The following is an 11,977-nucleotide window of genomic DNA, read 5'->3' on the forward strand; positions in this document are numbered from 1 at the left end:
ATTAGATTATGTTTATGTAATGGATATGAGAGGGCAGCGCCTCATGGGAAATTTTTCCCAACATGCTTCTCAGGTGGTACAATCAAAAAAGCAGTGCAAAAAGACGTACTGGGGAAAATACCAGCATCGTTAATGTATAAGGTCTATTGCTTTATGTAAGTCCTTTGTTCCACCTGCCCTTGTTCCTGAGATTAGTGTGGGGATCAATTGTTCTCCAGGTCCACTGTAGGTAGAACAAGAAGTAATGGCCTTAATCTGCAGCAAGGGAGATGTAGGTGAGATATTAAGAAAAGCTTTCTAACTATCAGGGTAGTTAACCTTTGGAATAATCTTCCAAGAGAGCTTGTGGAATCTCTGACGTTGAAGGTTAAGAACAGGTTGGACAAATAGCTGTTAGGGATGGTCTAGGTTAACTTGGCCCTGCCTCAGCGCAAGGGGCTGGACTAGATGACATCTCGAGGTCCCTTTCAGCTTGACATTTTTATGATTCTATGATTATGGGATGGTAAATGAGGAAAAATGTGAAAGTCAGTGAAGGCAACCATGACTTTGTACAGTGAAGGAGACAGAGCGATATGGAATATTGGTTTTCAGGCGTGGACTGGTCAGATTCAAAGCCACTATGTGCATTTGAAGGTGGTGCTGATACAGGCAGTATCAAACAGGCATAGCGCGGACCACAAACTTCACCCAAATGTCCCTATGTTGATTTTTAGAGTTCAGGAAATGAAACTGTTGTGTGCCACAGGAGAGACGAAGACATCACCGATGCCTGTGAGTCCTGCAGTGGCAAGGAATTAATGAGGTGAGACATGCCCAGTTGTTCCCAGCAGGTGACCCACACTGTAGACTCTAGAGGAAGGTGACCCCCTCCCCCAAGGTCCCTGCCAGTCTGACCTGGGAGAAAATTCCTCCCTGTCCCTAAATCTGGTGATCATTTAGACCTGGAAGATATGGACAAGAGACACCAGTCGGGCACCTAACAGATGATTCTTTGTGCCAGCTCAGAGCACTGGTACAGCCCGGCTGGTGTCCCAGCTCTAGAGATGTAGCAGATTTCTGGGGCTTCAGAGGACCTGCAGGTGCCTGTCTGAAGGCCTGAAGCATGCAATTAGATTATAGACCTAACGTGTACCCTGTTAGTTCCATATAATGTAAGCTTCTTCATCAAAATGTCATGTGGTACTAGGTCAAATGCCTTGGAGAAATCCAAATATACTATATCAACATGGTTCCCTTCATCAACCAGACCTGTAACCCTTTCAAAAACTCAACAGGTTTGTCTGACAAGACCCTTTGTCTGCCCCCCCCCTCCGTTGCAGGGGCCAATGACTATGCTGGACTGGCTAGAATGAAGCCTGGGGCAAATGAACAGTTTGCTGTGCAATATGCCATGCCCCCCAAGAAATCCTATTGCTTTGTTTAGGGGTGTGCCTCATTTCAGATCCATCGGGCAGACTTTCCCCACTTCCTCAAAATGGTGAGGAAGAGAAACAAGGTGTTGGCCTCACTGAGCTATAGACCATTCCAAGGGGGGAGGGGGGGGGGAGAGGAGAAAGGCCACAGGACTATTTGGTTGTGCACTGAATGTTAGAACAAGGGGTACACGTTGATTCTAAAAAAAAGGGCCAGAGCTAATGGGACTTTTCTTTCCACTGAGAATAATGAAGCCATGGACCAGATGCTCCAGGTCCGCCAGGGAGCACATGGTGCATGTCAATGTATCTTACTAGAGAGGAGTTAGAAAATTGTTGAGATGACTAAAATACTGCTTGGTACTACTGCTGGTGGCACTCATGGGTGAGGAGCCGACATTGGTTTCATGTTCTTGGTATAAAGACAATTGTAATCTGCATAACTAGATTCTGGTGTGGCTTTGTGATGTGCTTTTGGAGATTGGAATTCCTCTTTCTCTTTCTCACCTCTTCTTGCCCATTCTCCCACTCTTTGCTTTCTCCCATCAATATTAGTTTTATCCATTGTCTACTGAATTTTTGCTTCATTTTTTAAATAATAGACTTCAAGCCTTGATTTTTTTTCATACCAAAAGGACCTTGTGATGCACCATGCCATGGGCACATAGGACACTATATTAATAACACGTAATAAATATTATTGCTATTCTGCAGTTTGGGCACCACTTGGTTGAAATTGCTGGGTGTGATAGCAGCTTTCCGTTCAGGCTTAACCAGGGTACAATTGTCCCTTTGTTTAGTGGTAGATGAAACAATGGAAAACCAACACCGAATGGCTAGACCATATGCGACCCTGGGCAGTGGGGTCTAAAAGGTTTCCCATGGAGTTGATAACAAACACAGAGTTGGGGATTACTTGGAGTGTGTGTGAGAGAGAAGGAGTAGAAATACCAGTGAAGCAGACAGAGAAGGAAGCCAGGAAGCCAAGCACAGCCAGAGACACGTGTAGTGTGACTGTGGGAAAAGATGAGTGCTTTTGGGCAGAGTGATGGCTGGAAAGAGGTTTGGGGCTGGGAGCAGAGAAACTGTCTCTTGCTGTTTGATTCCTAGGGAAGTAGAACTTTGTACATTCTTTGTAAATAAGCATGATGCATCAAAATACCTGAATCTATCATCAATTTCTCCTCCTAACAGAAACAAACTGCCAGACCCTGAATTTTGTCTAACTGCTTGGGGTCAAAAGGGGTGACATTATTAACAACAAAGCTTTCTCTGTTCTAACCATATAATGGTGAAACCTGCCAGTATTTGTAGTGTTCCAGTTCTTTATGCAGGTAGTGTAGCATGGAGATTTCATGAAGGCTGGGAATAAGTGAAGACATTACTTGTATTGTCCATTTCCAAGGAGGTTTCTAAAGATATAATTTTATTCTGTGCAAAGAGGATATCTACCTGCTCTGAGATGATTCTTAATGCCATAATAAAAAATAACACTTAGATCTTAGATAGCACTTTTCATCTGTAAATCTGAAATCACTTTACAAGGGAGGCCAGTATCATTATCCCCTTTTTCCAGATGGCAAAATTGAGGCTGAGGGAGGTGGAGTGACTTGCTTAAGGCCACATAATGAGTCAGTGGCAGAGCTGGAAACAGAGCCTAGAAGTCCAGCTTCTCTGCCAGGTGCTCCAGACTGCCTCTTTTAAGCTCCCCTCTCAGTAAGCAAGGAAAGGGAAGCAGTCTCCCTCTTTCATTTCAGATACCATATTTATTAGTGGGAATGAGTATCACAAAACTGTTGATTTAATGCCTGCTTAATCTAAGTTGCCCAATAGGCCAGACTCTGCTCTGTTACCCCAGTGCGACCTTTGTGCGTTTGCAGTGAGAGAGACTCCCAATTGGTATTTTAATGCAATGCATGTTTATTGATTAGTCTCTCATCTGAGATCTGCATCTAATGCAATGAGGTCTGAATCTAGTGGATGGGTTTTTTTTCATGCCCAGTTGCAGCAGGAGCAGCTGGAGTCAAAGACAAGGTTGGCCTGGCAGAATTGCTGGTAGGTTTTCCCGTTCACGCAGTGGTAGAAAGAGTTGCTGTTACTGGGATCTGGGTAGAGGCCGCTGGCTCTGCCGGAACAGAAATTGCTGCTGCTGCCGCCGCCACTGGACTTCCCGTTGGTGCTTCCACTGCCACTGGCAGGGGCAGCTGTGGCTGGGTGGTTAGCAGTGGTACCAAGGGTGGCTGCTGGAACCTTGCAGTCTGAAAGAAACAAATACAAAGGGGAGGAATTAGAACGTGCTTTTTTCTATGCTTCTGAGGCATGGCAGTAGAAATGCATCTTGGGAAAGGAGTATGAAGGAGGGCAGAGTAGCAGGTTCACAGATTTGTTTGGGGAGGGCTTTCCTTGCCCAGGGGGACGTGGAAGAAAGTGCAAAGCTGCAGGTGGGATGAGGAAGCGAGCCAGAGCCGAAGGCTGGCATCGCTGAGCGATGAGGATGCGAGAGCAGATACGAAGGTGAGGAACTGAGCTATAAAGGGCCTTCCAGGGGAGGACAAAAAGTTTGAATTTGGGGTGGTGGAGAAGGGAGAACTAGAGGAGGGATTCAGAGAGGGGGCTGAGGTGGTCAGAATGACATGCCGGGAAGATGGTCTTAAGAGCAGTTTTTTGAATACACCTGAGAGGGTGAGGTGGGTGTCAGGATGGCCAGAGAGGAGGAGATTGCAGTAGATGAGACAGGAGGTGATGCAGGCCTGGATAAGAGTTCAGAGGACTGTTGGTCATCTCCCTCCATGCCTCAGGCACTGGGGTGTTACTTACTGGGGGTGGTGATGCCCAAGGCAGATTTCAAGGAGTTCATCAGAGGGTATTTGCCTTCTCCACAGAATGTGCCAGTGAAGTCATCCAGGTCTATAGCCCAAACCATGGCACCTCCAAAGTTGTTCTCTAACAGCCACTTTGCCTGGCAGGGAAGATTTTGAAGCAGAGAGTTGTAAATGTACCGGTAAAGATGTTCAAAACCATGCCTTCCCTGGAGTTCTATCTCATCTGAAGGCTTCAGGGCCTGAGCCTACAGCCTTCGCTCACATTAAAGGCTGGTCGTCTGCTTGCGGCCCTTATTCTACTCCCACTAAGTCTTTAAGAAGCAACAGAGCTGGCATAGAACTTGCTGCCAAGTCTACTCCAGACTGCCATTGACTTCAGGGGGCTTTGGATCAGGTTCACAGCGAACTAGAGCAACAGATACCGGATGTCAATTGTGCACTTTATCCCAAGGTGTTAACACAGTACAGTGCTGACACCCCATCGTTTGCTGCTTGTGCCTAGGAACCTGTAAAGAATATCAAAGATTTCAGTTCATTTCCAGTCCTGAGAAGAGTGGGGAGTTCACTCTGATCTCCAGAGATAGCGGGCTACTTCCGGCTGAAGAAGAAGCAATATGGAGCTCCTGTAAGATGTTAACTGACGAGGATTAGAATGGAATAGTGGCCTCTGTCCCACCCCCAGAGAGCAATGGAGCTCTGTAGCCCGCTACAGGCAGGAAAGCCAGGACCTGGAGCACAAAGAGATGACAGACAACAGGTTTACCTTGATGGCGAAGCTCTTAGGGTTGTCATAGCCAATCCACTGATTTCCTTTGTAGGCGTAAGGGGTGTCCTGAGGGGCATTCCACACTACAGTGGCTCCACCCTTCAGGAAGGTACAGACCTGGGGCATAAAAGTTGTTTGTTCAGATGGTCCAGGAAGGTCTGTGATTCTATCCTAGCTGACCCAGAGACCTACATCTGACTCTTCATACAACTCCTTAACCTCTTTGTATTGACCCGGCACACACAGACCGGTGTCCCGTAGGTCTGACAAGGCTGGTTTTAATATTCAGGAACAGCGCTAGCTGCAGACATCAGCTGGAGGTCTCCCGCTTGTCATCAAGAAGCCAGGGCAATTCAAAAACCTCATGTCACTACCATTGCGTTAGGGAAAAGCGAGGGTCTCTTAAACCCTGTGCGCTGGTACAGACAATATTAAAAGCTGCTTCTGGCAAAAGCATTCCCGTTTGTACTCACTCTCTTTTGTTTTAGAATCACCAGTGAAAGATGTCACCAAGACAAAAGACCCCCAGTCTTGCCAGCGTGTCATTTTTACACACTCCATGCTCCTGGCGGTGCACAACCGCTCTCCCCAGTGTATTGCTCAGTGCTTTGTCTAGCCCAGCTTTCAGTGTCTCAGCCCATGGGACATTTCCCATGGGAGTGAGTTCCTTTAGAGGAGCCAGAGGACTGGCCAAGCCAGCCTCCGTGCAGATTAATGAGCTCAACTGGGTCAGAGCAGGACCACCTGATTGACCGACCCTGCTTGTCCTGCGCCAGCCCTACTTTCCTGCTTGCTCCTGTCTCTGGCTCTGAGCCTGGGCTTGATTTCTGCTTCCTGTCTCTGGCTTCCTCCAACCACTAGGCATGACTCCTGTTCCAGCCATTAGGCCTGATTGCTCCCACCCTGGTTGGGACAGGGAGACAATTCTGCCGTCTCCGGTAGAGTTGCAATGCTGCAGTTGTGACTCAAGACTGAATATTACTATTTAGTAGTAGTTGTATTGTGGTAGCGCCTAGGAGCACATTCATGGACTGGGGCCCCATTGTGCCTGACGCTGTATGAACACAAAGATGATCCCTGCCCTAAACCACTTACAACCAAAGTAAATATGATCATGGTTGCACCCAAAGAAGGGGTTATCCAAAACTATCTGAACTCACCAGAGCAAACCACCTCTACAGCAGCTAAGTAACATTTTTGCTCTGATTGTCTAAGCTCATGCGTGTCCTATAACGTGATTGTGCTGTTTGTTTTTGAGGGTCTCTCCCAGAAACATTATTTTGGTAGACCCTTCCTACAGTACAAATACTGTGCAAACTCCCATAGCTAAGATCCGGTCTGCTCTGCTGCACCCATTTTCAGAGTTTTACCTCAAAGTAGGCCAGGGTCCCAGCTGACTGAGTATAAGCTCCCGCAGCACCTGGGCCGGAGGTTGGGGCATCCAGGCCATGGTTGGAAGGGCTGCTGAGGGTGAAGGTGCGGGCATAGGCTCCGAATCCAACCATCAACTTCTCAGCTGGGGCACCGTTGTTCTTCCAGTAGTTCATAGCATAGTCCTAGGGGGGGACGGCACAGTGAGCCAATCAGGAGATATTCCTAAACCATGGCAACTAAACTCCTCCTCCAGCGGAATGAGGCGACGGGAGGAAGACAATGGCCCCTTCCTTTTTGTGTCGTTACTCACCACGTTGAAGTAAATGTAAGAGCCTTGGTCAGCAGGACCGGCAAAGAGAGGGCTGTTCTCCCCCGTGAACCCTTCCCAGGAGCCCCTCATGTCGTAGGTCATCACGTTGATCAAGTCCATGTACCTTTGAGGAAAAGCAAGCAAGTGAGCTGACATAGTTTTCGGGTTTTATTTTCTACCCTTTGTTCAGCGCACAGTCTTCATGACCCATCTAAGGTCCTCAAGTAGGATCCATAGCTTCAGGACTTTGAAGCAGTTGAATTTTAAAATCACACCAGCGCCTTGCTGTTGGTCAAACTCACCCTGCATGTAACACCAGTGAAGCCAGTGGATTTTCATCACTGGCGAAATCTGTCTCAGAGTGGGCCAACGACATGACTGAGCATGGGGGGGTCAAAAGTTGCAAGGAAGGGGGCGGCTGGAACTAGATTGTGCAGCTCTGCATTTTACTGTGCAACCTTACTGAGGAAAAGTGAGCCTTTCTGCTGGTTACAAAAGCAGACATTTGCAACTGATATAACATGTGAACCTTTACCATTGGCCAATTCTAGTCCACGTGCTCTATTAGAATCTCCCACTTAAACCTTATGTAGAATCTTCCCTGAAGACCTAATGTGACATAGCGCACGTTATCTGTGTCAGGTGCTTTTCTCTTGATTTCCACTGCACCAGTTTCCCTTCATTGTTTGGTCATGGCTGAGTGTTTTCCCACTGTGCTTTGCAATTCACGAGATGCTTACTTGGACATCTGTGGGATCTGGTAAGCAGTTTCAATAGTGCCTTTGCCAGCAGACACAGCGGCAGAAATCAACAGCCTGGGTCTGTTGCTCTGAACAGCCTCTTGATCGAAAGCTTCATACATTTCCTGGAATACACAGCACACAGGTCTCAGCTCTAAGAACAGGTCAAACATCGCCAGCTTTCACATGCTGAAGGTTGTGATAAAGAACTGAATGATTTTGGAGGAAAACATTTCCTAACTCATTAATTATGTGTCATAGGAATGGATTTGTGTGTGCGTGTGTGTATGTGTACATGCATTTTCTCTTTTCTCAAATATAAGGCGAGATAGTAATGATCTCACACATTTATTGCAGAGTACTGAAATTTACAGGTCTACAATCTGCATTCACTTACCGTACTGCAACTCCACTGCTCAGATACTGAACTACTGTGACAGGGTCTATATAATCAGGTAGGAATGTAGATAGACAGAAAGAGTTCACCACCATTTCTGTCAGACACGATGGTGAATCACTTGTCTGTCCAATACCATGCCCCCAAAAGCCTTTGGCTAAGTTTGCAAGAAGACTGGAGGAGGACTCGTAACAACCTCCATTCACATGTGACTGATTTCATAGCTTCCTTGGGATGCTGTACCATCTGCTAGCTCGGGTGGCCTGGGAATTGGAACGAAATGCTATCAAAAAGAAAGGCTGACCTTCAGCAAGACGGTGAAAAGCTGCTGGGTATCGGCAGGGCTGCCTCTGTTGCCAGGGTATTCCCAGTCAATGTCCAGCCCATCGAAGTCGTACTTGCGCAGGAAGGAGATGGCAGACTGGATGAAGGTCTGGCGGTTCTGAGCAGTGGACACCATGGTGGAAAACCTGAAAAAACAAAAAGGCAAGAGATAAATAGTGAGTTTCAAACGTGTGAAACAGCAAATGACAGTGTAACATGCTTGTAAAGAGTCCCCAGAGAGGATAACAGGCTACTACTGTCACCAGCTAATGGCACTACTCATTTAGTTGAAGTGGTGGAGGACAAAGATTTGGTGCTGAAGATCTGAGATTCAAACTGTGCTGAAAGCCCATGTGAAGGTTGTCACAATAAGATAGGGGCTTCAAAATGCTTGGCATCATACAGTGTCCAATGAAGAATGGGAGAAGAGTATCATTATTTAATGTTGAGGCTTCTCTAATTGCTTCTTCCTAATTCCTCTCCTTCCCAGGACAGGAGAAATGGAAACTTAGCAGAATGTGGGTTGGATACAAAACCCACTTTGCAATCAGGTTGGGGATAATGCAGTGAAAGGGCGTCTCTTTTATGACCCCACTTGCAACAAATGTTTCTCCTGAGCTACTTAACTAGGGGCTGGGAGGAAGGAAGGACCTGGCTAGCGGTACATGCTGTGTAAATATGAAGGTCAGGAAGTAGAAATTAGTGGCAAGGAGAAAGGGACTGAGGGGCAAGAGGAAAAGAGAGAAGGGTGGGGGGTGGGAAGGAAATTCAGACTGGACACAAAGTCCTTACTTTTGGGTCCCGAAATTCCAGCCTCCGACAGACAGCAGGGTTTTCAGGTCAGGATTACTGTGAACAAATGATTTTAAAGAACATTAAAAGAATGAAAAGCAACGGAAATGATGGTAGTTACTCAAATTTATCTGGACATAATGGATCAGATTCTGCACTCAGTTGCAGCCATGAAGCCCCCCTCCCCCTCCAGAAATCAACGGAATTACACAGAGGTATCCAAGCAAATTTGGAATAATATTTTCTTGCCACTGCCTTTTCTGATCTGTTGTCCAGTGTTGTGGTGCAGTGTTGAACAGTTGTCTCTTCCCATCCTAGCCTGGGCTGCATTTAAGTGGTGGATGCAGTGATCACTGTGTATCGTGTGACTTAAACTGCTATACAATCTGCAAAGCTCTATGAGATCCTTTCGGGGGAATGAAAGCCCTGTGCAACTGCTAATTATCATCATCATCATCACTGAGAACTCACAAACTCATTGAATAAAATAATGAGAGTTCTTTGGCACCTTAAAGACTAACCATTTTAGTTGGTCATAAGCTTTCGTGGGCAGAAACCCACTTCGTCACATCTGTTTCTGCCCACCAAAGCTTGTGCCCAACTAAAACGGTTAGTCTTTAAGGAGGCACAGGACTCTCGTTGTTTTACTGAAAACAGACTAACCCCTCTGGAGCTCGTCAACATGCAAGGAATTGAATAAAATAGCGCTTACTAGGTCTTGAGTCCATTGATGCCACCATAGAGGGCCACATCATTCCATTCAATGGTCTGGATCTGGTTGTTGGCCATGCCAGCAAAGGCATAGATAACGTGAGTGCATAGGCATGGGTCAAGATTTTCAGGCATGTAACGTGCAATTCCAGGTCTGTACTGGCACCAGTTGGTGAAGTAACAGACAATGTTGGTAGATGAGCCTGGAATTTAGAAGAAGATTGGGGCATGTGTCTTGGTTATTAAATGACATGTGGAGAAAGCGGGGGGTGGGGCTAAATTTTTCAGCCCTCTATGACTCAGACGTGAAATTTTTATTAAAAATACACGTTTGCACTTACCCAACTGCACCTGCAGCAGCAGGGCCAAACCTAGCAAATGAAAGGAGAGGTTCCATCATGAATTGCTCAGACACAAAACCAAGGTATATGATTCTCTAGCAGCCTGATCTTACCCAGTGAGCAAGCCACCAGAGTTAAGCAGGGAAGGGACAGAGGAGATAAGAATTCCATCAATGTGCAGCATTTTAAGTTGCCTATGGTCCTTCCCCTGTATTGTGCTGCTGAGATGATAGACTGCCTACTCATTTCCAGTTTCTTTTCAGGGCTTTGGGCTATAAAAAGCCTCCCTCCCCTCCCCATGAAGCCTCCTGCAGTGCTGAATACTTGCCACCATATGCTGAGATCTCAGAACATTACTTGCTTTGCTTGCTACTTGCTGGAGATAAGGAAAGGTGGCGCCGTGAGATGGGATTGGGTCACGGGAGTTAGCGATGGATAAGTCCTACTAGATCATCAGGTTTATCCCCCCCAGCTAGAGCCAGATACAGAGCTAAGTTCAGAGACGAGTCAAAGTTTGTCTAACTTAAAACTTCTTCCAGCCTCCTAGTGTTATGCCATTTTCAACGCTCTCTAGACTTCTTGGCACTGAGCAGTCTAACACCACGGCTCCTGATTTAAATGTATGCAACCGTGAGAAGAGTCAGGCCACCCTCGACTTGCACCTGATTAGCAATGTGTAATATTCACCTCTCCCTCTTCCTCATCGCTCTTCAGTCTGGCCCAGGGACTCAAATGGAGTCTTAATGGAAGAGGCCGTATCTTTGTCAGCAGGAGTTGCATTCATTTAAACAAGAGAAGAAGGGGTCCAGGAAGTCTAAGTCACCTCACATATCACCTCTGAATTTGGCCTGACAGAGGAAATATCCAGTATTGAACTGGTGCTATGCTCGATCTTAGAAGTCTCTCATTTCATCACCTCTCTGTCTCTTATGCCATTATCCATTGCATAATGTTACCAACCCATAATAGTGCAGGGCTTTTCTATAATAATTAATAACAATAATTTTATTCATTAAGTGTTTTTGCCTCCCGAGACCTCCCCCAACCAAGAAACAGTTTATTCTTGTCTAAAGCATTTTCTCTATTTCATCTGCTTTCTAAAAGGGCATATGCTCTTAAATCTACAGCAATGAGACCTATGTAAGTAACTAAAGAGGCAGATAATAATTAAAATACCTAGCTCTGAACAGCACGTCTTATCAGTAGATCACAAAGTGCTTTACCAAGGAGGTAAGTATCAATATCCCCATTTTACAGATGGGGAAAGCAAGGCACAGAGCAGTGATGTGACTTGCCCAAGGTCATCGAGAAGGCCACTGACTGAGATGGGAACAGAATCCTTGTCTCCTGAGTTCCAGACCAGTGCTCTGCTCTATCCACTAGGCCATACTGCCTCTCATAGCTAGATTCCTGAGACTATCTGGGGAGATGATAGATAGATGGATAGCCAGACAGACAGACATGGATGGGAAGGAAATCGGTTTCATTCCTTGAATTATTCTGTTTCTATAAATAACAAAGAGGAGAAGAAGTCCTTCCGTAGACTCACTATGTAGCTGAGTCTCTCATGATACTCACCGAGCAGAGGTATTAGCTTGTTCATTTTGTTGCCTGTGTACTAGATCTGTTGAGCACTTGCCTTCCTTTTATAAGGTGGTCACTACTCCTCCTCAGCTACAGACGTAACACCCCGTACGTGTCCCTGTCCCATACATTAAACAAAAGGTTAATCTGTAACTGCAGGTGGACTAAACTGAAATAGCTGCCTCCCACCACCAGCTGCCTCCCACCGTGAATAGCACCTTTATTTCCAATCTTCTGTAATCAAGGTTGATGGATAAGAGGGCACAGATTGAAAGCAAAGTGCTAGATTTCTCCCCCCGTCCTCTCTTGCCCCCGAACAACATTAAATCTGTCCATTGGGAATATCCTGAACGCGCTGCGTATTACATAAGGAAACCTTAATAATCTCACAAATAGATGTA

The 11,977-nt window shown here is 46.2% G+C and overlaps 1 protein-coding gene and 1 long non-coding RNA gene across 2 annotated transcripts; one reads left to right on the top strand and one right to left on the bottom strand.

Moving 5' to 3' along the window:
- Positions 1-730: 730 nt before the first annotated feature.
- Positions 731-4,344, top strand: LOC137142499 (uncharacterized). The gene is made up of 3 exons (XR_010916948.1): positions 731-805; positions 3,418-3,470; positions 4,298-4,344. It is a non-coding gene; the product is annotated as an uncharacterized lncRNA (long non-coding RNA).
- LOC137142498 (acidic mammalian chitinase-like) lies at positions 3,408-11,595 on the bottom strand. Its single transcript, XM_067531902.1, has 11 exons — positions 11,571-11,595; positions 9,993-10,022; positions 9,653-9,854; positions 8,941-8,997; positions 8,129-8,294; positions 7,428-7,552; positions 6,688-6,811; positions 6,374-6,559; positions 5,001-5,120; positions 4,233-4,374; positions 3,408-3,673 (listed from the first exon to the last, which is right to left on the bottom strand). Exons 1-11 carry the CDS (start codon positions 11,593-11,595, stop codon positions 3,408-3,410), a joined length of 1,443 nt encoding a protein of 480 aa, XP_067388003.1.
- Positions 11,596-11,977: the final 382 nt, after the last annotated feature.

The sequence above is a fragment of the Emydura macquarii genome, unplaced genomic scaffold (genome assembly GCF_026122565.2).
Source record: "Emydura macquarii macquarii isolate MOO-44397 ecotype Brisbane River unplaced genomic scaffold, CSIRO-AGI_Emac_v2 contig_3220, whole genome shotgun sequence".
NCBI lineage: Eukaryota > Metazoa > Chordata > Testudines > Chelidae > Emydura > Emydura macquarii.